The sequence below is a fragment of the Lissotriton helveticus genome, chromosome 4_2, assembly GCF_964261635.1.
Source record: "Lissotriton helveticus chromosome 4_2, aLisHel1.1, whole genome shotgun sequence".
Lineage (NCBI taxonomy): Eukaryota > Metazoa > Chordata > Amphibia > Caudata > Salamandridae > Lissotriton > Lissotriton helveticus.
This window is the reverse complement of record NC_136064.1, coordinates 138,823,951-138,849,219: the sequence shown is the minus strand read 5'-3', so window position 1 is coordinate 138,849,219 and position 25,269 is coordinate 138,823,951. Positions and strand designations below refer to the sequence as shown.

General features: G+C 46.6%; 1 protein-coding gene across 1 annotated transcript in view; it reads left to right on the top strand.

Moving 5' to 3' along the window:
* The window catches only part of LOC144751978 (vomeronasal type-2 receptor 26-like), a 44,234-nt gene that overhangs the window by 6,119 nt on the left and 12,846 nt on the right, over positions 1-25,269 (top strand). Inside the window, exon 3 of the mRNA XM_078639936.1 lies at positions 8,094-8,321. Within this exon, the coding sequence (XP_078496062.1) occupies positions 8,094-8,321 (228 nt within the window). The remainder of the gene's footprint in view (positions 1-8,093; positions 8,322-25,269) is intronic.

Genomic DNA, 25,269 nt, shown 5'->3' with positions numbered 1-25,269 from the left:
CTTTGGGTGCCAGGTGATCCACAAGCTCACCCTCCGGTTTTACCGCACTTCCGAAGACTTTGGATACACCTCCCATGGAAACGATCCGAAGTTTTGCAAGTGAAGCAATCTTTGCCGGATCCGCGTAAGAATCCGGCTGGTTACTATAAGGAGTTATCCCAATTGGTGGACGCTTCTGTTATGAACCTTGCCGACATCGACATGCTGTTTGGTAATGTCGTACCGCAACCGGTTTGGGCGAAAATTCGCCAAGCAAATCATGCAAACGAGTTAGGTAGTGATTGGGCAGCACTATTAGCGGCTGATGGATTACAAGTTGGTGGGGCTAAGCCTGATCAGTTAATTTTAGATTTACCTCAGAAAATCATTACACTTATGAAAACTCTCATGCCGGCGATGAAGGTGAACTGGGATAAATTAGCAGCTTGTAAACAAAAGAAGGATGAGAGTGTCTCCGATTTCTTTACGAGGTTCGAAGAGGCATTTGTTGATCATAGTGGTCAGGACATGGGTACTGAGGGAGGTCAACGGTTATTTGTTGACAAATTTGTAGCGAATTTGTTGCCTGAACTATGCAACAAATTGAAAAATTCAGAAAGTGCATGGGCTGTTTCAACCACTGCACAGATATTAGCAACGGCTCAATACTATGAGAATAGGGAGAAAGAAGAAAGTGATCGTTCAGACAAGAAAACGAAAGAGCTCAAAAGGAAGGTTTTGTTGCAGCTAACGTATCCTCCACGTTCGAATCAAAATGATTCGCAACAGCAATATAGACCACAATCACAGTCCTCCAGAACACAGTCACGTTCTGACTCCTCTGACTATAGATCTACACTTGGGTATAATCAGTGTGCGTATTGTAGAAGAGAGGGTCACATACAATATGACTGTCCCGCTTTGCGTGACCGTCTTAATGGTGTATCGTCACGAGGAAGCCGTGGTGGTCCTCAGCAGGCATCTCGAGGTAGAGGCCTCGGTACCATTCACAATCAGAATGATCGCCCTCAGAATTCATCAGATACGAATAATTGTTTTGACCAGCGAAATGCGGGGTCAGTTACATCTACACAGTATCATGTGGACGATTACTACGTTGAACATGAGACTGTTGCAAACGATCATTACTAGGACAGCCACCGACAAAGAGAGGGAGTAGTATCAGTTCCGGTTGATCAGAGTGGGCCTTACGTCGCAGTAGCTACTTCTGGCGTAGTTGAGCCTTTTCTGTTAGACACTGGTGCGACGAAAAGTTCCATCATGCATTCGAAACTCCCTGGCGCACCTTTGTCTGGCTTAACAAATGTTTCCGTTGGATTCTCTGGCGCCCCTGTTAGCAATCCTGTTTCCAGCCCTTTGCCACTTACGATTGGCCCTCGTGAGCTGGAGGCTCCATTGATTCTATCTACTGGTTGTGGTGAGAATCTTTTGGGCTTGGATTTGTTAAAACGGTTATATGCCACTTTGTATTGCTCCCCTGAAGGAGTGGAGCTTACATTAGGTCGGAGAGTAATCTCTCCTATGTACTTGTCGATCGATAAATTCCCACCGGAATTGAGCTCCCTTCCTGCGTCTCTATGGGCCACAGGTCCCAATGACGTGGGTCTCTTGGACATCCCACCTTATATGATCAAGCTGAAACCAAATGTGCGACTGTCACGTATACCACAGTATCGTATCTCCATTGAGGGAGAACGGGCGCTATTAGCGATTGTACACGACCTGATCAAAAAGGATGTCGTTGAAGAAACTCGAGGAAATGTGTGTAATAGTCCTGTACTACCAATTTTAAAACGCACTGATCCATCTAAACCTCCTGTGTATCGTTTCATAATTGATTTGAGAGAAGTGAATAAAATCGTGATCCCACAGTTTCCCGTGGTCCCTGATATAACGGCTTTGTTGACCCTGATTCCAGCTTCTGCCTCCTGGTTCACGGTGATCGACCTAAAGAATGCTTTCTTTAGTATCCCGATCGCTGAGGAAAGCAGAGACCTATTCGGATTTTCATTAGGCGGACGCAGTTTCAGACTAAAACGCGCACCACAAGGCTATTGTGAAAGTCCGTTGATCTATAGCCAAGCACTTAAAAGTCAACTGGATGCATTTGTGTTACCGACGGGTGCGGCTTTGATTCAATACGTTGACGACCTATTAGTGGCAGCTGATACGGAGGCTATTTGCAAAACGGCTACAGTATCACTATTGCGCTATCTACATGACTTACATCACAAGGTGTCACCTTCCAAGCTGCAATATTGTTGCCAAGAAGTAACCTACTTAGGTCACTTATTGTCAAAAGAAGGGAGAAGGTTGACCCCAGAGAGAATTGCAGCGATTACTCGAATGACTGTGCCAAAAACTCAGAGAGATGTACGTGCCTTTCTAGGTATTACGTCATACTGCAGACAATGGATCCCAAATTTTTCATTGTTGGCGAAACCATTGATAGCCCTTACGTGCAAGGTTGTTTCATCTCCTTTGCCTTGGACTGAAGAGTGTCAGAAAGGTTTTTCTGAATTGCGTGATGCGTTGTGTTCGGCTCCTGTGTTGGGTACTCCTGATTACAGTAAGCCGTTTACACTATACGTTCACGAGAGGGATGGTTGTGCGTTGAGTGTCTTGACGCAACAATTTGGTGACAAACAGCGCCCATGCGCATATTTTTCTTCGACCTTAGACCCAGTAGCTAGAGCTTTGCCGAGTTGTTTAAGAGCAACAGCGGCAGCTGCGACGTCCATTCGACAGTCCGCAGGTCTGGTCATGGATAATATGCTTACGGTGATGGTTCCACATGCAGTTGGCACTCTCTTGAACCGAACAAAAACTCAACATTTGACGAGCGCAAGGTTGTCTGGGTATGAGTTGACGTTACTGGCTAGTCACATACGCATAAAACGATGTAATGTGTTGAACCCAGCAACATTGTTACCGATCAACATGGAGTCAAGTGGTGAAGCACCACATGACTGTTATCTGAGAACTGAGGAGGAAACAAAGGGTCGTATTGACCTGAAAGATACTCCATTGGTAGATCCCGATGGTACTTTGTATGTGGATGGTTCCTGTTTTAAGTTGCCGAATGGTGATGTGACGACCGCGTATGCTGTAGTGACATTGAGTACGGTTGTAGAAACTGCAAGATTGAGTCAGAATTCGGCTCAGGCTGCTGAGCTGATCGCCTTGACGAGAGCGTGTGTGTTGTCCAGAGGAAAACGGGTGAATGTGTTTACCGACAGCCAGTATGCTTTTGGTGTGGCGCACAGTTTTGGGTGATTGTGGAGAGAAAGAGGATTCTTTATGTCGCATGGCACCAAGATTCAGCATGGACAGCTTGTGAATGACCTTCTAGATGCACTTACATTGCCTAAACAGGTGGCAATAATCAAATGTAGTGCGCATCGGAAAGTGACAGATGATGTTGGTCGTGGTAATGCGTTTGCAGACGAGATTGCTAAGGAGACAGCTAAAGATCTGACAAATCGAATGTATGTTACGAGTTCAGTGAGATGGCCAACGGAGACTAGTATGTGTGAAGACACAGTTGAGAGTGTGAAGGGAATACAGAATGAGGCCACTGAGACGGAAAAGACAAAGTGGAAAGAGAGCACGAGGAGGTTGGATGAGAATGGATGTTGGGTTGATTTGTCAGAAAAACAGAGATGGATGTTACCGGATGCATATGTGCTCGCTGTTGTTACAATGGCTCATGGTACAGCACACATAAGCACAAAAGGCATATGCAAGTTGTTGTCTCCTGTATGGAAGAATGATGGTATTACTAAGTGTGCAGAGAGAGTGGTTAAGAATTGCATGGTGTGTTTGATGTATAATCCCGGTAAGGGCACTCCCACTCCACCTGGTCATTTTGCCCCTCCTACATGCCCTTTCGAAGTTATCCAGTTGGACTTCATCCACATGGAGAGATGCAACAATTTGAAGTATGTTTTGGTTGTAGTATGTGCATTCTCCAGATGGATTGAGGCTTACGCCCTTAAGGATAATACTGCCCTATCCACAGCAAAAATTCTGCTCAAAGAGTATTTCCCCAGATACGGCATGCCTCGGATTGTATGGTCGGACAACGGAAGTGAGTTTGTGGGAAGTGTGATGAAGAGTGTGTGTCGTGGCTTAGGGATAGTACAAAAATTCCATAGCGCTAATCATCCTCAGTCAGCGGGTTTGGTGGAAGGATACAATGGCACCCTGAAACTAAAACTTGCAAAAATTCAGGCAACAACTGGTTTATCATGGCCTGACGCTTTGCCTCTAGCTCTCTTATCGACCAGGGCAACTGTACACTCTCGAGTAGGGCTTAGCCCATATGAGATTGTGTTCGGCCGTCCTGCTAATATTTGGGGAGTCCCGAGGCCTAAAGAATTTGATAGAATTGAATACCCAATGTTGATTGATTATCTTCATGATCTGACTGCTAAATTGAGTTTGATTCATCAACAGGTCTTTGAGGCTCTGCCCTCACAAACAGAGGGTCCTGGTCATCGGCTCCAACCAGGGGACTGGGTCTTGACCCCTAACTTCGGCCGAAAACGAAACCTTGAGCCGAGGTTTGTGGGACCCTTCCAGGTGCTACTGGCAACGAGGACGGCGGTTCGGCTAGAGGGACGGAAGCACTGGGTGCATGCCACCCACACCAAGAAGATCCCGTTTCCTTTGCCGGCAGATACTTGGATAAGAAGAGGTTTTTCCTCGTCTGAAACCGACGCTCCACAACGCTTTGTCCCGTTCAGCGAAGCTCAGCCCATATCTGACACCCCTGTTGATCCCCCTCAAACAATTTCCTTTCCGTCAACTTCGGAGAATTCGAGTGCTGAACAATTGCCTGAACGATCGAACACTCATTTGCCATCCAATCCACTGTTTGAAGATCAGACTCGCCGTGGGAGCAGCCGATACTTTCTTCGTCCACGCACAAAAGACTAATAAAATAATTTTTTATTATTTTTGGGAATTCACATTTGCCCTGAACATTTTGGACATTTGATATTGTGTACCTTTTTCCTTTTTCATGCAGCCAATGACCTTATAGTAAATTGAATGTTCAATTTATCTAGAACCTATCATCTGGGTTGGCCGTAGGGCCGTGCGGGTACTTTCTTCTGTTTAGCAGCTATCGACACTAGGTCGGTCTCTTTTGTCAATTTCTGGGAACTCCTGGGAATTGATAATCGCTACTCACAACAAAGTGCGTCAAGAACGTCGCGGACGGTCGTTAGAGGATGGAATTTTCTAAGCTGTCGAAAGGAGAGAAAATGTCGGCGCAAAGATCTACGTTAAATAAGGTGTTTCGTACAAGATGTTTTTTGCTACAGGTTTTCATGTTGTTCCTGACTGTATCTATGCCGCTAGTGGGTGGAGTATATTTTGGTTTCCAATCACTGTTGCCTACTATACCTACTCCTCCTTCTCATGATCTAAATTTCGTCTCTACTGTTTCTCCACATTCTTTTCACATACTGCCCCAACATGAGCAAGTCAGACGTGCGGAATTTAGAAACAATTATTTTGTGCAACTTTTGCATCAGCATCAGTTGGTGGTAAATACTACAAATTGTTGGGTGTGTGGGCTAATGCCACATACATGGACAGGGGTATCCCGTATTTTGTTCTTCCGTACAGCCCCCAAGGGTCAGCTCGAGCATTTCAAACTATGTTTCGTAGTGCACTAGATTCCTACCCCCATCGAGAACCACGCTCAGCAAACTTTGGTCCTGGCCCGTACCACAAGTCTCTGGCGATAGCTATTGCTGATTTAGATAGAGATATTTTTGACGCATCGCTTATCCCAGAGGAGGAGGTGCGAGCATATAAGGAACTAAGTGAGACTGAGTATAGTGTATCAGTGGGTGATAGGCAGCTTAAAAGCTCATCTCCAATCTGGATTGTACCTCACCTAGGCCACTTTTGTCTGCAAGGTCATGGCCGAAATCCAAGAGCCCAGCTTGGGAAGAGCGCTTGTGTGGATACTTACGTTCTACCTATGCTCTCTTCCCCTGTCTTTCTGACTGCCAAGGGTACCTATTTTGTATGTTATGACCGAGCATATACGTGGTTACCACATGACTTCTCAGGTACCTGCTACATTGCAAATCTCTTGCCCCCGACTTTCACTGTTGCTGCCGACTATCACAAAACCAGAGTTGTGAGAGGTGTCATTAGTAAAGAGGATACTTCCGGCCAAGAAGCAGGAGACTTCTTCAAGGGTTTTCTACCGTTTTGGGGCCCTATGGTCAATAGCAGGAATCTGAGACAGTTAACTCGTGTAGTAGAGTCAACTGCTAACATAACCGCAAATGCCCTTGGTAATTTGACAGCCGAGCTTCAGGCGGATAGGCTTATGACGTTACAGAACCGTATGGTTCTAGACATTGTTCTAGCAGATAGAGGAGGCGTGTGTAAGGTCATCCATTCGAGCTGCTGCATATTCATACCTGATAACGCTCCAACGGTTTATCAAGCCATCTCCAAGTTGCACAAAATCTCGGAGTCCATACACGTGGACGAGGGAGATTGGACGCTTCTAGGATGGTTTTGGGGCCTGATGTCGACCTGGGGTTGGAAGATCCTGATGATTATAGGGGTTGTTGTGACGTTCCTGTTCACGTGTTGTCTTTGTGTACAGTGTGGTCCTGCCTTATGTGGCCTTTGTGCTACAACGTGTATAAGAAGGCCATCTGTTTCCAGAGAGGCATTGATGGATAGAATAATGTTCCAGCAACACCTGAATGATCTGATGAATATCGAGATCGACTCTGATTTCGACTAGTGCTTGCCTACATGAGGGCAAAAGGAGCGTCTGAGGTTCCATGAAAATCGTTACGGTGTTTTGGGCATTGCCGAATATGGACGAGTTTGGTATCTATGAACCGTAAATGGCGAGTTCGGTAAGTGTACGCGTTTTCGCTACACTACATGACACGGTTCGCCTAAATTACGTGTTTCTTCGTCTGAACCCTCGGGTTCCATTTTAGATACGGGTATCCATTTTGTTTCTTGCCCTCACGTAGTCAGCGAGCAGGCAACTGTTCGCTTCATGACCCTTTTAGTTCCCAAGCCATACGGAAGACGCATATTCCTTTCATGCGTCTTTATGACCGGAGGAATGACACTGCAGAGGCAAATGGCTCAGCTTGAGGGTAATCTTGCCGTGCCGGCCTATTGTTTCAGCCGTGCATGTGCTGGGATCAAGCTCTTTGATCCTATGATCATGTTTCCAATATTACCCCCACACTCTTTTCTCTAGATGTGTCTGACTTCCTAGCAGCTGTTCTTGTCTCTTTTCTCTTGCTCATTTACAACTCAAGTGGAATGTGCCTAATGGTGGGAAGATGTGCTTTTACAGTTGGGAACCGGTGATGTTACTGTGATTATGTTCCGGGGTTCTGAAAGCATGAAAGCGACCCTTTTTGATGTTTATTATGGGAACTGGGTTGAAACCTTTTGTTCACATGTTGTGCAATGGTAAAATCTTGTATAAAAGAGAGCGACTCACATATGCAATTTGAAGCAGACTCATAGAACTTACACGCTGTTGTACTTCTAGTGACTTTTGCCTCCCTGCAGTAATAAACTCTGATCTTTGACGCCGAAGGAAGTCTCCCGTGTCTCTGTCACTTGTGCGCCGAAACAGGTATCCCACGAAGGTTATAGGTGTTGTTCCCTGGCACCGCTGGGCCTTAAATAGCCCAGTCCTTCAGCTTGGCGGACTCTGGTCAAACTTCCAGTCTGTCAGCCCCAGGGTGGGGTGGATGGAGCTCGGTTGAAGTTGCATGATGAGACACTCTGTGCACATTGCTCATCATTGTGGGAACAAAACAATAACCAGGCCGGGGAGCAGGATACATTTCAATCCTGTCTGTGTTAGGAGCACATCAGGGTAACACATCTGGTGCAATGACTAGAGGTTTCTTCACCACCAGTGGCATGGGCACATGTTCTGCATCTCATTGTCTATTTTATCTTTTTCACAACTTCCATCCAATAACCTTGCTCCAACAAGATTCATCTTGATAGAGAAGACAAAATAAATGAGTGTGTTTCTTATTTTCACAGAGTCCTGTTGTTTCTAATTTCAGATGCTTCACTATGTGAGGCGTGTGCGCTTTAACACCAGCTCCGGAGAGGACATTTACTTTGATAAAAATGGCGATGTGCCGGCTGTGTTTGATTTTATAAATATCCAGATCTCCTCTGAGGGCACCATGAGGCTGGCGAAGGTGGTGAACTATGACTCCAGCGCCCCTGAAGGGAGGCAGATCAGGATAGAGGAAGATGCCATGCTGTGGAACACAGAGGACAACCAGGTGAGAATCTGTGAGAGATTCCTTCATGGGAAGGGGGCGATAGTACCACCTGATGAAAGGACCAGATTGATGCAAACTGTTTAGCAAACATGCTTCTTAAATTCTAGCTCAGTGTGGTCAGGTTTGGGGAAATAAATGTCTCAAGGGCAAGTCAAAAATATTTGTGGGTCTCTTGGGAAGATTTCTTACAAATTGCTGATCTATGAAAAAGAATAATCTCTTCAAATAAAAGGCATTTCCTTTTCTTATGTGTTACTGAGGCAAGGTTAAATAACAGTCAATACTTCTGAATAACTTGAAAGCAGTGTGGATATAGAAATAAAGCACACTGCGCATGGCTTGGCAGCGTATGGGCATGGATTGGTTTTAAAGCGGCAGTGATCATATTTGTGTATTGATTTATTATTTGCATGTCCACAAGTCTGGGTATGAGGACACTGAGTGTGGATGAGTGGGTGGCTGGCGAGGAATGAGGCTCATACACTTGAAACTTGTTTGTTTTCTTCTCTGCTTGATATATTTATCCCCTGATATGCTGCAGTGGGGTCTTACCTGCTGTGATGGTCACTGGAGTTCAAGTGTTGCTGATGCTCACAGCTTTGATTGCTTCTTGCTGGATGGCTGTGGCAATCCTGTCTACCATTGGTGCAGGAATGGAGCCAGCAACCTCCGCTGCTCCCGCTTCCACTCTTTCCCCATATCATACCCAGGCTTCCTTATCTCACCTGTGGTTCTGTTGGCCACCCCACTGCAATAATGCAGGTTGTGATGAATTCCCAAATATCCATTATTTTAGCCTATGGAATAGTCACAAAAGACTTGCCAAAGAGTTTCTCCCTCTCTGCCTCACACTCTTCCATTAGGTATTCAGAGAAGACAAACCTTTGCTGGATCCATCCTCAAATGCCTCCTGACCCACCATGTTTAAAGTGTTCTTTAGTTTCAGTGAATTGCTCTTGGCTTCTGTTCCTCTACTGTCTCCTCCCACAGTGCACCTGGCTCACTTCCTGGTTCTTCAATTTCAACAGTGCCTGTTTTGTTTTGTCCTCATTTATAAATAAGTAGATTGTCTTTAAGCGGGTATAGGCTCTTTCCCAGTAGCTGCAGAGGGAGGTCACACCTCCAAGGTTCCTAGAATAGCCAAGCGCAAGACTCCTGGGGAGGAGATGCGGAGGAGTGTAGCAACCTTCCCCAGAATCGACCTCCTTCCCTCAATCTCACTTATTTAATAATCATTGGACTGCTTTTTAGGATGTTGTAATATCTAGTTTATTAGCCCCCTCCTCCCAGGCCCCCCAAAATCTGGTTCTTTTTCTTGAGAAACAAACATGATCCAAATTATGAACTCTTTTAACTGAGGCAACCCATTTAAAAAATACTGGTAGCTGAGACAATACCCATTGTAGACAAATTTCTCTTCTTGCCAGAAAGATTAAAATCAATAAGAGCGAGTCAAGAGTTTGGAAAGCTTACAGCTAAACGCTTCTCTGCGAGGTCCCCAAAGATAACTCAAACCAGACTTACCTTGATATCTTGCCCTAGGACCTCTGAGATAGTCTTACTCATGTTGTACCAAAAGCCCTGTATCCGAAGCCACTACCGGAACACATGAAGATCGTCCACATTCCCCAAAGTGCACTTCAGGCAGGCATTTACACCTTCACCTCCCAACTGTGCAAGCCTCTTCATGGTCCAGTATGCTCTGTGGAGTGTAAACAGATGGTTTCTCCTTAGAGGGGCAGTTTTAACCACACTCCATTGGGTACGCATCGATACTTGCCATAAAGATGTTACGTTGGTCGAAGGCAGGGCTCTTCTCCAGGGCTCCTCCATAGGTGTAATTGGGGGCTCCCCTTGTACTTTTAGCCTGTACAATTTACATACTTCTTTATGTTGATGGAATGGGCCTAGTAGAATGTTCAAATATTCTTCATTTCCATTCCCATCCTTAACCAGATTACCGGCCAGCTGGATAGATGATCAAATTTAAATCTGGCCAGCATTTGGTTCGTAATGTTACTAAGGAAGTACCATGAAAGTAGTTTGTTCTCATGCAACAATTGACCCCATTCCTCAATGCCTTCTTCCAATAATGGGGCCGACAGACCATCCATAAGGCACCCAAGCGTGCTCGGAGAGTTCCAAATAGGGGCACCAGCACTATAGTACGGGATTTTAAGAGTCTTTCTGAACTGATCCAAGAGTTTTCAGGCAGATCTCAAAAGCTTTAGTTTGAATTTCTGCAGTGTTTGAGATGTCCAAACTTGAACAGAAAACCGTCACTGCCTTGGGGGTCATTTTTAGACATGGCTTGGAGAAGAGGAGGGTAACAAGAGGGTCCAAACAAGAGAGATCTTACATTCTTTAGTTGAAAAATCCATCAATAGAAACAAAAGTAAAGTCAGAGCTAGTTATACCCCATCTAGCTTTGTGCTTCTTAGTTTCCTCCAAGCAATCCTCACCCCTTTATTAGACCAGAGAAAACTGAGTATGTCACCTTGTAGAGTGTTTAATGCTTTAAGAAGAAAAGATAAAGGAATCACATTAAAAATAAATGTACATTTTGGCAAAATTGACATTTTGACCAGGTTAAAGCGGCCACATATGGAGAGTGGGAGACTACCCCATGATCTTACTAGTGTTCCTGTCTCTTTCCTTTTTGATTCAAGGTTTACCAGGGGTAATCTAGTGATGTCATGTGTAATTTGTACAACAAAATATCTAATTTGTTGTTTAACCAATGGGATACTTGATTGCGTTTTCCAGGACATAATCTTTGTTTTTTTGTGGATTAATTAAACCGGAAACCCTCCCAAAATCCATCAAGAGTTGTTCTAACCTAGGCAGGATAATAGGACTCTCCCTTGTGAATATCATTAAGTCGTCCGAATAGAGGGCTACTTTTTTCACCCACCCCTATGATTCAATGGAACAAAGACTTCACTAGCCCTCGTGTTACATGCCAAGAGTTCTAAATATAAGTCAAACAGTTAAGGGGAGAGCGACACCATGCTATTTCCCCACTCCATCTGGACTGAATTAGTTAGATTTTCATTACCTACTATCCTCGCTGTAGGAGTGTAATGACCTGCTTTTCTGTATATTTTGGTGCTTCTGTCAGTCAAAAGGCCATTACTTACCACATCCTTTCTCAGATTCCAGAAAGACACCACATTTCACAATACTTACCCAAGAAAGGAATAAACACTAACAACATATAAGACCATTGCTGAGAAGCTCGCAAATAACAACAAGTCACAACAACTCCCCATTCGAGAGGGTACACAGCGCATGCTCCTCCTACCAATGTATTGGATAGAATAATTAGAATTTAGACATCCCTGATGGGAGCCGATTTCCCTCCCGTATCAACAATTACCCATTAGAGGGGAATCGCCCATCCCTCTGTAAGTACTTGGTAAAAAATGGGCACGACCTTCCCTCACAAGGAATAAAGATATATTATATGCTCTAAGGTTTCTTTATTACTTGATAATAGGATGACAAGAGAAAGAAATAACTAAACATCACAGTAAACATTTGTAGCAATCACCAACACATACATGTACATAGAGCCTGAAAATAAAAGTCATAGTTAGATACAGTAGATATACATGGAACACCTGACCATAATCTTAGGCATCTTACATTCGAAGAAGGGTCTGTCTCTCTCTTCCTCTCTGGTTGGGGCAGGACTCTCTGTTCCAGAGTCACGACTGCACGTCTGCACCGCGATGTATCATCAGACCACCGAAACCACCAAACCAGCATCTCACCCTCTCTCGGACCCCTTTCTCTAATATAGAATGCAGCTCTCCATCGAAGTTTCTAGCAAACTCCGCCTACCGTTCTCACTGGATTCCTGTACCACCTCGTACCAAGAGAGCACAACAAGCAGCTGGCCAAGCGTTTTGCTATGACTCTGGCATCGAGTGAGCACATTCCTCTGATAAGAACCAGTCCTCTCTGGTTCACTGCTGGTGAACAACACATGGAAACTAAAATATAGCCTCTTACCTAAAGAGGCTCAGAAGATGGCTGCAGTTTAGAATATGGAGTTGCTTAAGCATAGGCCTCTACTCCTTCAAAGAACTAAAATTAGTATACAAGAAGGCATACGATCATACCAAAGCCAATAGGCAAGCCCCTTCAGGTCTAAACATCACTATGTCTATGTGATGATATGAATTGCAAAGCAAGATAACATGAAAGCATGTCAAAGGCAATAGTCAGCACTGCCATAAAACTAGGTAAAGTCAGAAACAGGCCTAAATATCACTATATTAGGCTAAGATATGCTGAGATGGTGGTGGACAACGGTCATAACTGACCCAATCATTTGAAAATACTTCGGTCACTACAAGGAGTCTTATAGATGTTACTAATGACCCTGGCAAATGTATCTCCTAACCCAAAAATGTCTAGAGCTTTAGCCGCATAAAATGCAAAAGATGGTATGAGGTTGTTTTTTAGCTTAGGGTTAAATCATGAAGCTGACAACCCCTAGTAAATTCCTTCCAATCAGGGTGAACGAGAGAGCCCAACACAGGATTCAACCTCCCTGCTAAAATTTGAGCATAGATTTTATAGTCGCAGCTCAGCATGGAGATGGGCCTATATGACTTACATATTTCTGGGTCTTTATTAGGCTTATAAATTAGAGTAACAGCTGCCTCATTCCAGGACTTAGGAATTGGAATATAATTGGAGAAAATGCTATAAAATTATTCCACTAAGACAGGGGAAATGTGCTTGACTAGTTAAATATAAAACGCACTAGTTATACCGTCTATCTCCACGTCCCTACCTCTTTTTAGATGTTTCATTGTAGCCTTAATCAATCAATCAATCATGCCATTTGTATAGCGCACTACTCACCCGGGAGGGTCTCAAGGCGCTTGGGGGGAGGGGTATGCTACTGCTCGAACAGCCAGGTCTTGAGTTGTTTCCTGAAGGCGAGATGGTCCTGGGTCAGCCGAAGGTGGATGGGGAGGGAGTTCCAAGTCTTGGCAGCCAGGTAAGAGAAGGATCTTCCTCCGGCGGTGGCTCTTCGGATGCGTGGTCGGCTGCGAGGGCGAGGCTGGTGGACCGTAGCTGGCGGGTGGGTGTGTAGAAGGTCAGGCGGTCATTGAGGTACTTGGGGCCCAGGTCGTGGAGAGGCTTGTGTGCATGGGTGAGGAGCCAGAACGTGATCCTCTTGTCAACGGAGAGCCAGTGCAGGTTCCTCAGGTGGCTGGAGATGTGGCTGCGTCGGGGGACATCCAGGATGAGTCGGGCGGAGGCGTTCTGGATGCGCTGGAGTCTTTTCTGTAGCTTGGCTGTGGTTCCGGCGTAGAGGGCGTTTCCGTAGTCCAGTCGGCTGGTGACGAGTGTCTGGGTGACAGTCTTCCTGGTCTCGGTCGGGATCCAGCGGAAGATCTTGCGAAGCATACGCAGGGTGTTGAAGCACGATGAGGAGACGGTGTTGACTTGTCTGGTCATCTAGAGGGAGGGGTCCAGGATGAAGCCCAGGTTGCGTGCGTGGTCGGTTGGCTTGGGTGCGGTGCCCAGGGCTGGGGGCCACCAGGAGTCGTCCCAGGCGGAGGGCGAAGATCCCAGGATGAGGACTTCCGTCTTGTCCGAGTTCAGTTTCAGGCGGCTGTCCTTCATCCACTCGGCAACGTCTTTCATCCCTTCGTGTAGGCAGGTTCTGGCGGTGTCGGGGTCTCTGGTGAGGGAGAGGATCAGCTGGGTGTCGTCGGCGTAAGAGATGATGTTGAGGTTGTGCTGGCGTGCGATGGCTGCGAGAGGTTTCATGTAGATGTTGAAGAGGGTGGGGCTGAGTGAAGATCCTTGCGGGACGCCGCAGATGACTTCCGTGGCCTCGGAGCGAAACGGGGGGAGGCGGACTCTTTCTGTTCTTCCGGCGAGGAACGAGAAGATCCACTCCAGTGCCTTCTCTTGGATACCGATGTTGCTGAGGCGCTGGACTAGGGTGCGGTGGCAGACCGTTTCGAACGCAGCGGAGAGGTCCAGGAGGACGAGGGCCACTGTTTCCCCCTTGTCGAGCAGGGTCCGGATGTCGTCGGTGGCTGCAATGAGGGCGGTCTCGGTGCTGTGGTTGGCTCTGAAGCCGGACTGCGAGGGGTCGAGGGATCCGTTCGTCTCGAGGAAGGCGGTCAGCTGTCTGTTGATGATCTTCTCGATGACTTTAGCAGGAAAAGGGAGGAGCGAGATGGGGCGGAAGTTTTTGAGATCGGTGGGGTCCGCTGTAGGTTTCTTCAGGAGGGTGCTGATCTCGGCGTGCTTCCAGCTCTCCCGGAAGGTGGCGGTGTTGAAGGAGGCGTTAATGATGTTCCGGAGTTGGGGTGCGATGGTGGAGTCGGCCTTGTTGAAGATGTGGTGTGGGCAGGGGTCGGTCGGTGATCCGGAGTGGATGGTGTTCATCGTGCGGGCTGTGTCTTCGGTGGTCACCGTGGTCCAGGTGCGAAGGGTGGCAGTGGGGGGCGTTGGTTCGACGGTTGGGTGCGTGGGTGGGGCGCCGAAGCTGTTGTGGATGTCGGTGATCTTGCCGTGGAAGAACGAGGCGAGGGAGTCGCAGAGGTCTTGTGACGGAGTGATGTCGTTGGTGCCGGTGCTGGGGTTGGAGAACTCCTTGACGATAGTGAAGAGCTCTTTGCTGTCGTGGGCGTTGTTGTCCAGTCGTTCCTTCAGGGATTTCTTCTTGGTGGTGGGGATGAGCTGGTGGTGCTTGCGGGTAGCGTGTTTGAGGGTGGTCATGTTGTCGGTGGTCCGGTCGAGGAGCCAGGCTTTCTCGAGGGTGCGGCAGGTCTTCTTGGAGTCCTTGAGGTCGTCAGTGAACCAGGATGCCTTCTTGCTTCTGGGTCTGCTGGGAGGGTTCTTTAGTGGCGCAAGGTCGTCGGCGCAGGCTGTCAGCCACTGTGTGAAGTTGCGGGCTGCTTCGTTGGTGTCCGTTGTGTTGGCGGGTGGGTTCTGGCTGAGGGAGGTGGTGAGCTGGTCTGCGGTGATCTTGCTCCAATTCCTGTGAGGTACCTGTTGCGGTTGGTGGTGGGTCGTGGATCTTTTGAAGCTGAAGTGGACGCAGCTGTGGTCGGTCCAGTGGAGTCCGGTGGCGTGGCTGAAGGTGATGTACTTGCTGGAAGAGAAGACGGGATCAAGCGTGTGGCCGGAGTAGTGGGTGGGGGTGTTGACCAGTTGCTTGAGTCCGAGGTTGGCGAGGTTTTCCAGCAGGGCGGTGGTGTTGCGGTCCTTGTTGTTCTCCAGGTGGAAGTTGAGGTCCCCGAGGAGGATGTAGTCAGTGGAGGGGAGGGCGTGCGGGCTGATGAAGTCTGTGAAGTCTTTGCTGAATTGTGTGCGTGGTCCCGGGGGTCTGTAGACGAGGGTGCCTCTGAGGGTCGTCTTAGGGTCGGTGTGAATCTGGAAGTGGAGATGTTGGGCTGCGGCGAAGGAGTCGTTGGCGTCGGTCGTGATGCAGATGGTGTTCCTGTGGACGATGGCGATGCCACCTCCGGTCTGGTTGATGCGGTCCCTCCTGATGATCTTGTACCCGTCCGGGATGGCGATGGCGATGTCGGGTGCAGAGGAGGCGTTCATCCAGGTTTCTGTGAGGAAGGCGACGTCCGGTGATGTAGCGTCGAGGAGGTTCCAGAGTTCCACGGCGTGTCTGTGGACGGAGCGGGTGTTGATCAGGATGCACTTGAGGTGGTTGCTGCTGGTGTTTGTCTTGGAGGGTGCGGGGCAGGTTCGTAGGCAGGTGAACTTGCAGGTGCAGCAGGTGAAGGGTCCGTGGGTGCATCTCGGGGTGGCTCGGCAGCAGGCGTGGGTCCGGCCGGCATTGAGTGCGTTGAGAGTGGCGGCGTCGTAGGTCAGTCGGGTCCTCTTGCCTCGGCGGGGAGGGCCAGGGGTCCTGGCGCTGGGCGCGGGCCAGGCGCGGACGGGCGCAGACGGGCTTACCTTTGGCGCACCTTCGGCGCTCAATCGGCGCTCCCGCTGCGCGCGTCTGCTGCGCGGTCGCTCTGGGGGCGTCATAAGTAAGGAGCCGGGAGGGAGGAGCAGCTGGGTGGCGGCAGCGGGGCGGCGAATGGAATCACAGGGGGGCGGGGCCGCAGGGAGGCAGCGGCGGGAAATTCCAAGAAGCAGCGGGCAGCGGGAAATTCCCAGGAGCAGCAGGAAATTCCCAGGAGCAGCGGGCAGCGAGCGAAGGAATCTGTAGGCAGGAGGCGGCAAAGGCAGGCAGGAGCGGCAGCAGTGAGTGGGTCGACCAAGCCCTGTGGAGGGCTGAGCGGCCTTAAGTTCTTCTAGGGAAATATTTTTATTCAACTGTAAAGCTTGGTCATCAACAAGTGAGGGTAGAGTTATTTTCAGCATCATTTTTAAATTGAGTGTCAGAGGCTACCTGATCCTCTACATATAAACTTTGGGAGAAGGACTCTAATGCTTGTTCTGTTTTAGTCCTCTTCGATCAAACCTCCCCTGATTCTTCAGTAGCACAAGCTCCTTAGTATATTTCTTGTTTGATTGAAGTGAGATTTCCAAGCAAGGAGCTTCCCACATCCTTCTCCATGGTCATATTTAGCTAGTTTGCTAGCCTCCCATCTCCTCCTAGGGATGGTATCTAACTAATCTGCCTTTTAGCTATAACCTCAGTGTTTTCCTCCCTCTGCTCCTGAATATATTGTCGGGTAACGTTTTCACTCAGAGCTCTAGTGATATCCACTTCCAGCGTTTTTATCATTGCTCTTGTTTCCATATGCTTTTTTGCCGCATGACTTATAACTTTGCCTCTAATCAATGACTTATAGGCATCCCATATTACCTGCAAGGGGGCAGAGTAGTCATTAATTTAAAGAAAAGACAGGGTATCCCTTTTTTTGTGTTATTACTAATGCATCAGAAAGTAGGGCTCTATCGAAGGTCCATCTTCCAATCCTCCTCCCTAATACCCTCACCTTCTCCCCTCTCACCATACATCCCCTTCCTGACTCCTCTTCCCCCTTTCTCCCTCCTCTTCCCATCCTAACATCCTGTCAGGGGGTCCCCTGCTCGGCCCAGGCTGAGCTAACCGATTCTCCGTCTCACCAACAGGCGGACTGCTACGGGCCCTTTAAATCAGCCTTTGCTTTCGTGAGGATGGCCTCGCCCCTGGACCACCTGACTTTGTGGGCCTATCAGGATCAACCTTTCGTAATATGTGGGAAGACCCGGAAGATGCCAGCGCTCGTGTGGCCCAGAAGGACTCTTCGTGGGAGTAGGACGTGAAGCGCCAGGAGAACAACGCAAGCAGAACCGAGGAAGCCGAGACCAACACGACGGGACCGGGAGTCGAGACCAACGCGGTGGAGCCCTTCCCGAGAGTCGACACCGGGTGTGGAGAAGGCGCCAGGAGTGTATGTATTGCGACTTATATAGCGCACGTATCACCCGAAGGTATCAAGGCGCTTGCTTAGGGAACCCGTCCTGGTATTCCCCTGTGAGATACCCCGGCAGGGTATCCACAAGGTGAAAGCCAGGCATCCCGCCGCGAGGGGCCGTAGTGGAGATTAAGCAAGCTATTGCCCAGAGTGCAGAGTGTGACCCCGTGAGTCGAGTAGGCACCAGAGCGAGAATTGTCGAGTCCGTGGAATTTTGAGCCCGAGACCCGCCGAGGCGGGGAATCGAACCCTGGTCCATGGCTGATCTCAGCTTCTGGGTCTGCCGCCTCTAACCTCTGAGCCACGCTTCTCCACAAGTGGACCGGAGGAGAACCAGACGCCGGAAACAGCAGTAGCTGAAAAGCCAGGAGGCCAACATTACCGTGTATCGCCCATCCACGCGAAGGAGGACGCGTGGTTTATCCAGGTGCGTGCTCGTTTAAGTTCACTGTTAAGATTTAAGAGGGGAGGGACAGGGTAGGAATCAGGAGGGACCGCCTGGGCACCGTGTTTCCCATGCACTATACACAAGTCTCTCTCTTATATCTGCCGTGTTACTGATGGTGGTGGTTCTGGCTATTCCCTCACACTCCCCTTCCTTGCAACCCTCTAAAAAGCAACCAGCCCACTAAAGCCTCGTTGTTTTCTTTTTTTTATGCGCTGGAAAACCTGGACCCCAACCCAAGGAACGGAACCTGAAGAACCCAGAAAAGGATCCTGGACCCTTATTCCTTTGTGTTACAAAGTACTTTGTTTTGAACAACTCAATAAAAAGAGCTAAAACATCGCCCTCCAGTATTGGCTCCTTCCCTTCCTGTGACCCAAAGGTGACACATCCCCATCACACTGTTCTCACACGCTCAACCCACCAGCTTTATTCTGACCACTGAGCCTACCCCATGTATACAGTATTATAATTTGTTACGTCATCCTTTCAATGCTGTTTCTTTTTAAACTGCCCTTTCTTTCCTTTCTCTCACCAATTACTCTATAGTACTCAATGTGCTATTTTAGTCCACCATGTATGATTGCTACATTTGAAACAATCATTCTGTATTCATTTAACATCATCTTACTAATGTTAAGCGATCTGATACCCCTGGGTGGAGCCAACGCTATATAAAACTACCTAAATAAATAAATATAATAATATACCATGTTCATTTATATGGTTTATCTTTGATTGTTCTTAGAAAATGTTTCCCGAAATGGTTTGTTTGTTGGGTTGAGAATTTCTTTATGTAGTCAACTAATATCTTTTGTTTTTTCTTCATTTGGACATTTCAACGTTGCAACATTTGCTCTTATATGGTGCTGTAGTGAAGCACGAAGGGAAAATGGGTTGATCCTGTGAATGACACTTACAGACTTGGGTGTACATATCTTGTACGAAGACAACTTGCACAGTAATTGAATTGAAGAGTTTAAGATTGTGTTAGACTTGTTTTCTGTGGAATGTTGGCACCAAGCCAATATGTGCTGCTTAATTTGCTCTAACCACGTGTGGTAGTCGACACAAAGCATAGCAATCTGCCTTCACATTTGAAATGTCTGGGGCTGTTGATGTGTGTTATTATTGTAGAAAGAACTACTTGTAACACAACACCTAAAGTAGTTTGTGACATTGCAACATATACTGCAACCCTGGATTGGAATGACCCTGTGGCCACTATATCGAGTGCTGCCAGGATTTAGACCACTGGTAATATTGATGTGGGATTCCTATTCTGGCCAGGAGATCTGGCTCCAGCTGATGTCATAATCAATAATAATTAGCCTATTTTATCTGATGTATTTGTTATATTACGTTCTTCCATGGTGGCAAGGTCTGGACTTCGAAATGTAAAAATGCCACTGAGTATTTGGGTTATGTATGGTTTGTTATGTTGAAGAAAAAATTTGAAGAGCAAATTTTTTTCAAATGTATTAAAATACTAGCTGATGAGTTTTTGGTATTCATAGTTTGTTTTCATGGTTGGAAATTGAGAGAAACATTACCTAAATAAACAAGATTTGACTTATTAAATTTCAAAATATATGATGGAAGGAAAAATAATGAATAAATAGAGAAAAGTAACACCACACCAGGCTTTGACTTTGTGAGTGCTGTTTTAATTAAACCAAAACCAAATATACTAAAACAGCAGGAAAACTTACAAGCAAACAAAAAAATGCATAAGCCGTTCATGGTGAATGTACAAAACAAAACTGGCATCAGAGAGGTACAACGTGTTCTGAAAATAGTCTACTGAGTGAATGGTAGTTACAAACTGGAGGAAATTTTGTTTATGTGTTTCTTGCTGGTGGTGATGTTCTTGCCATCCTCTCCTGGTGGTCCGATTGAACGTGTACTCCTGTGGGGGCGGGTAGATCCACAGTTGCAGGGGCTGAGGTGGGTGCATGGGTTTCCTCCGGTGGCAGGGCCTCCCGTTGTGTTGCAGAAGGCTGAGGCAGATGTTTGACCCAGATGTCATTAGACACAGAAAGGGGAAGAAAGGGCTGGAAAAGGCCCTGTACTTATGGTTGAAAATAACATGCAACACCCCAGCCAGGGAGCCCAAATTGGATTTCAGACTCTCCATCTATACATTGTACTTCCTCTGCAACTGCTTCATCTCCCAGAGCTCTTTAAGGACCTAGCCCATCAAGTCTTGAGACTGATGGAAGGATCCCAAGACTTGGCCGATGATGGCCTGGTTGACAGTGAACCAGGTGGCCTCACTTAGATGGCTCACAGATTCCCTCCCTCAAACCATACACCCACTACCCTATACACTTGACCCATCCTACTGGTTCCCGGCTGAACTGGAGATGGTGGTGGTGGATCAACAACAGCGACAACTGGGGGGCACAAGATTATTGTTATGTTGGTTTGGACACAGGACTTGGAGGCATCCATAGGCTGAGGTGTGGTAATAGCTGGGGTGGGAGGTGCAGGTGTTGGCCGAGTGAGGCTCACGGAAGCTGTCTGCACAGGCTGACGAGATGGTGCAGGCAGCTTCTCGTCAGCTGGACTTGCAGGAGTGTAGTTCTCATTGAAGTCTTGATCCTGGTCTGGAGTAACCGTATCCTCAGTGGTAGGTGGGTCACTACATGCTCTGGGTTATGGATCTATTTACAACATGAAAAAAAACATGTTTTGTAAAAGTCAGGCTTATACATCAAATGAGTTTGAAACCAAAAATTAAGCACCCTGAAAGGAAGAAAAACATTGATATGATGATAATACCTTTTAGTGGTTTATGAAAAATTACACAAACAGTTTAAATTACACATAAAACTACTTCCAAAAAAACAGGTCAAATGATGTCCTGAAATAGTGATGAAAATGTAGGAGGTGTTAATGAAATATAAAAAAACTTTCCACACAACACAGTAGAGAGGAGAAATGTGAAGTGAACCATTCCAAGACCTAGCAGGCTCACATTCTGACAATTAAACAACTTAGAAGGATGTATATCGTTACTCATCATATGAACATGGCAGAGTAAATATTTCTGAAAAATCAACTTATACTCAGCATCCAAAATTGCATACCTTAAAATGTTTAGGTCAATAAACTTTGATTTGTGGAACAAATAAAATCAATTCAATGAGATTAAAAGGATAGGACAACGAGCAACCTTAAATACAAAATGCATTTTATATACACACCTCAACACATGTGAAAATATGCTTCAAAAGGGAGAAAGAGCATAATACCAGTGCAGTATTATTTTGCCAAAACAAAAACAAGGCATCATGGTAGTTTCAATCATTCCAATTAGACATTATCAACACTTGTAATATTGTAAGTTGAACATACCTAGTGAAAATATGCAGCAAAAATAAGAACAGCCATTAAAAATATAAAACACATATATGAAATATGTTATTTGGTGTACAAGCACCATTAGATCATATGCAATTTAATGTAGATTGAAACCTGTGATCTTTGTTACAACAAAATGCATTCAAACAAACAAGACAAACATAATTGTGCAGATTTAAACATGTTTAAATGTTTCAAAACAGTAAAAAACACATTGGCAGCAGGCAAATTAAAAACAAAAACAACATTTAGGTTTGGTGACACATTCAAAAGTGTAACTTACTCCACCAAGGATTCCTGTCCAGCCTTCAGAATTGCATGGGGGGCTGGGTGAACCACCACCAGTCCTCTGCAAATCTAGGTGATGCTTGGTGGCCAGGGAATGCACTCACCTGAAGGTCAAACCACCTCTTCTTAGTTTGCTCCTATGTGCACAGGATGTTTGCTACAGTTTTAACAATGTCAACTACTCTGGTCCATTTTTTCCTTTTCTGAGAGAAGGTTAAAATATGTACTTGGACTCCAAACAATTGTGGCTTCATTCTAATAATGTTATCCACCATGACTGACAATTCACCCTCTGTAAAAATGGGAATTTCTCCTCCCTGTAATTATCCAAAGAAAGGTAATGAAATCAAGTTAACCACAAGGGAATAAATGAAAGAAGAAAAAAGGGACAAGAAACAGGGAAAACCAATAAAAAAAAACTGGCTTCAATGAGCAAAATTGTACTATCAAATGCTTTATAGTGTATTGGCAAAGGGAAATGGTCTGACATGGAACGTGTTTTATAGGATGGTATGCAGGTGGCTGAAATCAGGAAAAAGGCATCAGGTGTGTAATACTAGCATTCATCCAATGTCTATAGTAAGGGTATATTGTTGACTGTGTCAGGTGGAGCAATTACTATATACGGGAAGCACTGCTTGGAAAACGCCAGCCCAGCTGTGAAATCTAAATATGCGCTGCACAATCCCACAAACCTGACAGCAACAGAGTCATATTCGCCCACAAAGGAGTCCATCATGTTGGTAAACACTCGGTCTACTTGTACGGAGATTGAGCTAGCACACTTATAAATACGGTGGTCTGAATTCCATCAGCTTGATAGAGAACTTTGAAACTCTGCTGCAGTGTGACAATGGTAGTCCCACCAAGGGATAAATTAGGCCCTAGTTATGGGGCTGCAATGGTTTCTGATTCTGCTGGTAGGCTGATGTGCAGTATAGAAAAAATGTGTCACATCCAGGAGATACATTTAATTGAGAATTAAGTCAAAGTAAAAGAAGTGATATTCAACCCTTTTTTATTCTGGATTGATGTGGCACAATGGACGTATTCAAATATATAGAGAAAGTGAAAATAGACATGTGGTAAAAGAAGGTGTTTTAACATGAATGGACGGAGCACCAATTACACACATCTTAACAGTGCAAACAAAGATATCTGAATGTGTTGTATCTAGGGAGGCTGGAGATAAACAGATATGAATAGATTGGTGTGAATCGAACGATGAATTGAGAAAGTAAAAAACGTGGAATATTATACACTGTAAAATGTGACAAAAGGCGGGAGGCAAGATGGCCACTGATAGGCCATAGGAGGTTGTCGCAGCCATTCTCTCCCCCCGGCTGCAGAAAAAAGAGGGACCTTGGGCAGTGAAAATGCCACTCTGCTCTTACCAGCTGGATCGCTGGATCAGTCGGCTGATCGCCTGTAGCCGTAGTCCCCAGCAACGGCATCGCGATCTGGTGGCATTTAAGAGGATAGGGACACTGGAGACACTGGAGATCAGGCATACAATTCAGGTATTGTGATGCTGCTTGGTTGCTGGCAGCAAGATGGCACCATGGACAACCAATTCCCTGAAGGAGCCCAAAGACGCTCAGAAAGAGGCAGCCACCACCATACCGTCAGCTGGGAGCGGTTCAGTACAGCCCCAGCGAGTCCCACTGAAGAAAACTGATGGAGTCAGCAGTGATGGCGGCAATAGCGGGAAGAGGAAAGATGATCACAATGGAAAAGACAAGGCTTGGGAGAGCACCTTCCGACAACCTACACTCACAGAGATTTTCCTGGCAGTAACACAGGCGGAAGCAGCAACAGCAGCGGGCCCGGCGATCCAATAGAAGTGGGTACTGTTGCCGTGAATCCTCGTGGCAAGGATACAATGTTGCAGCATCACCCTGGGCCGGCTGGCAGACAAGTGGAGTCGAGTGTGAAAAGGGTGGATGCGCTAAATGAGCAAGAACGGGCAGCGCAGCAGGACCTGACAGATGGTGCATCAAACAGTGGTCCAAACGGTGAGTCACCAGCAATTGACCTATACCCAAGAGTGGCAAATAAAAGGGGAAAAGAGAATAATGATAATGTGCTGGACCCCCTTAGTAAGAGCACGTTGAAGGGGAAAGTAGTGGAGCATGCACCCGGACCCAATTGCTTTAGAACAGTTGCTGGTTCCCCAGAAGGGGACTGCTTTTTCTCACTAAACAATGATACTGACTTGTCGCTTTCTAGTGATGGGAATCTTTCAGATGGATCAGACTCCCCCGAGACGTCCTCAGTGCAGAGGGCACCCGGTCCTACAAGGGCCACCATGCATAAGTCCAGGCCCAAATCTAAATCTAAACCTAGAGGGAGTCCATTCACAATAGATGCAGCAGCAGCAACAGCGACAGTTCGAAAGCACACATGGGACTATTCTGCTACCACCCAACTCTATCGGAAGGATGGGTCATACCTGAACGTACCAGCTAAACCGAACCGGCTCCAGCCCCATCAATGGATCTAGTGTATGCTACGCTAGAACAGATGCAGGGGGAGGCAAGGCTAGAAAGCCGCAGGGAACAGCAAGCAACCAAGAAACTCCAGGGTTCACTACGGAAGGTCAACAAACTATATGAGGATATGGCGGACAGGGTCACCTATGTGAAAGAAAGAACTGGAAAAAATAACTGAGGATCTGCAGTGGAAACTTGAAGATTTCGAGGATAGGCAAAGAAGAATCAACATTAGACTATTGGGCTTGGCAGAGAATATTGAGGGAGGAGATGCAAGGACATTTTTAGTAACTTTTCTGAAAAGTGAATTCCCGAGCTGGCTTCATGGAACTGGGATGCCGAGATCCAGCGGGTTCTAATTGACTCAAAGGAAAGGCTACACTGTTGGCTCAGGAGACTGGCCTAGGGCTATCTTGGTGTATGTCGGCAACTTTCTCTTAAGGCAGGCGATTATGGACAAAGCAAAACCAGATGCCAGGCGAACATTTTAGGACAATACATTCTTCGCTCGCCCTGATTTCTGCCATATCACCATCGAAAGGAGATGGAGGCTCGGACAGCTAATAACCGTTTTTCATGGGATTGGCTGAGAGGTTTACCTACTGCACCCTGGCTCGCTCAAAGTCATTCTCACTGGCCAAGTCTGAATGTTTTTTTCTGAGATTAAGGCACAAGTATTTCTGAGTGAACTGGATGATAAGAGGGGGAACGTTGGAGGGGTCTGATGGCTCAGCAGCCATGCACAATAAGGAATACCACTTATGCAATCACAGTATGAGGAGGGGCGCTCTTTAGTGGCCCAATGTGATTTTGGTAATCCAAAATGTATGCATAATTAAATGTATAGTTAAAAATATCTTCTACATAGAGCACAGTGGCATAATAGGTGGGCAGGGGGGTGCTGCGGCTTAAACTACGGGCTTTGGCTGCCTCACATAGGTCATGGT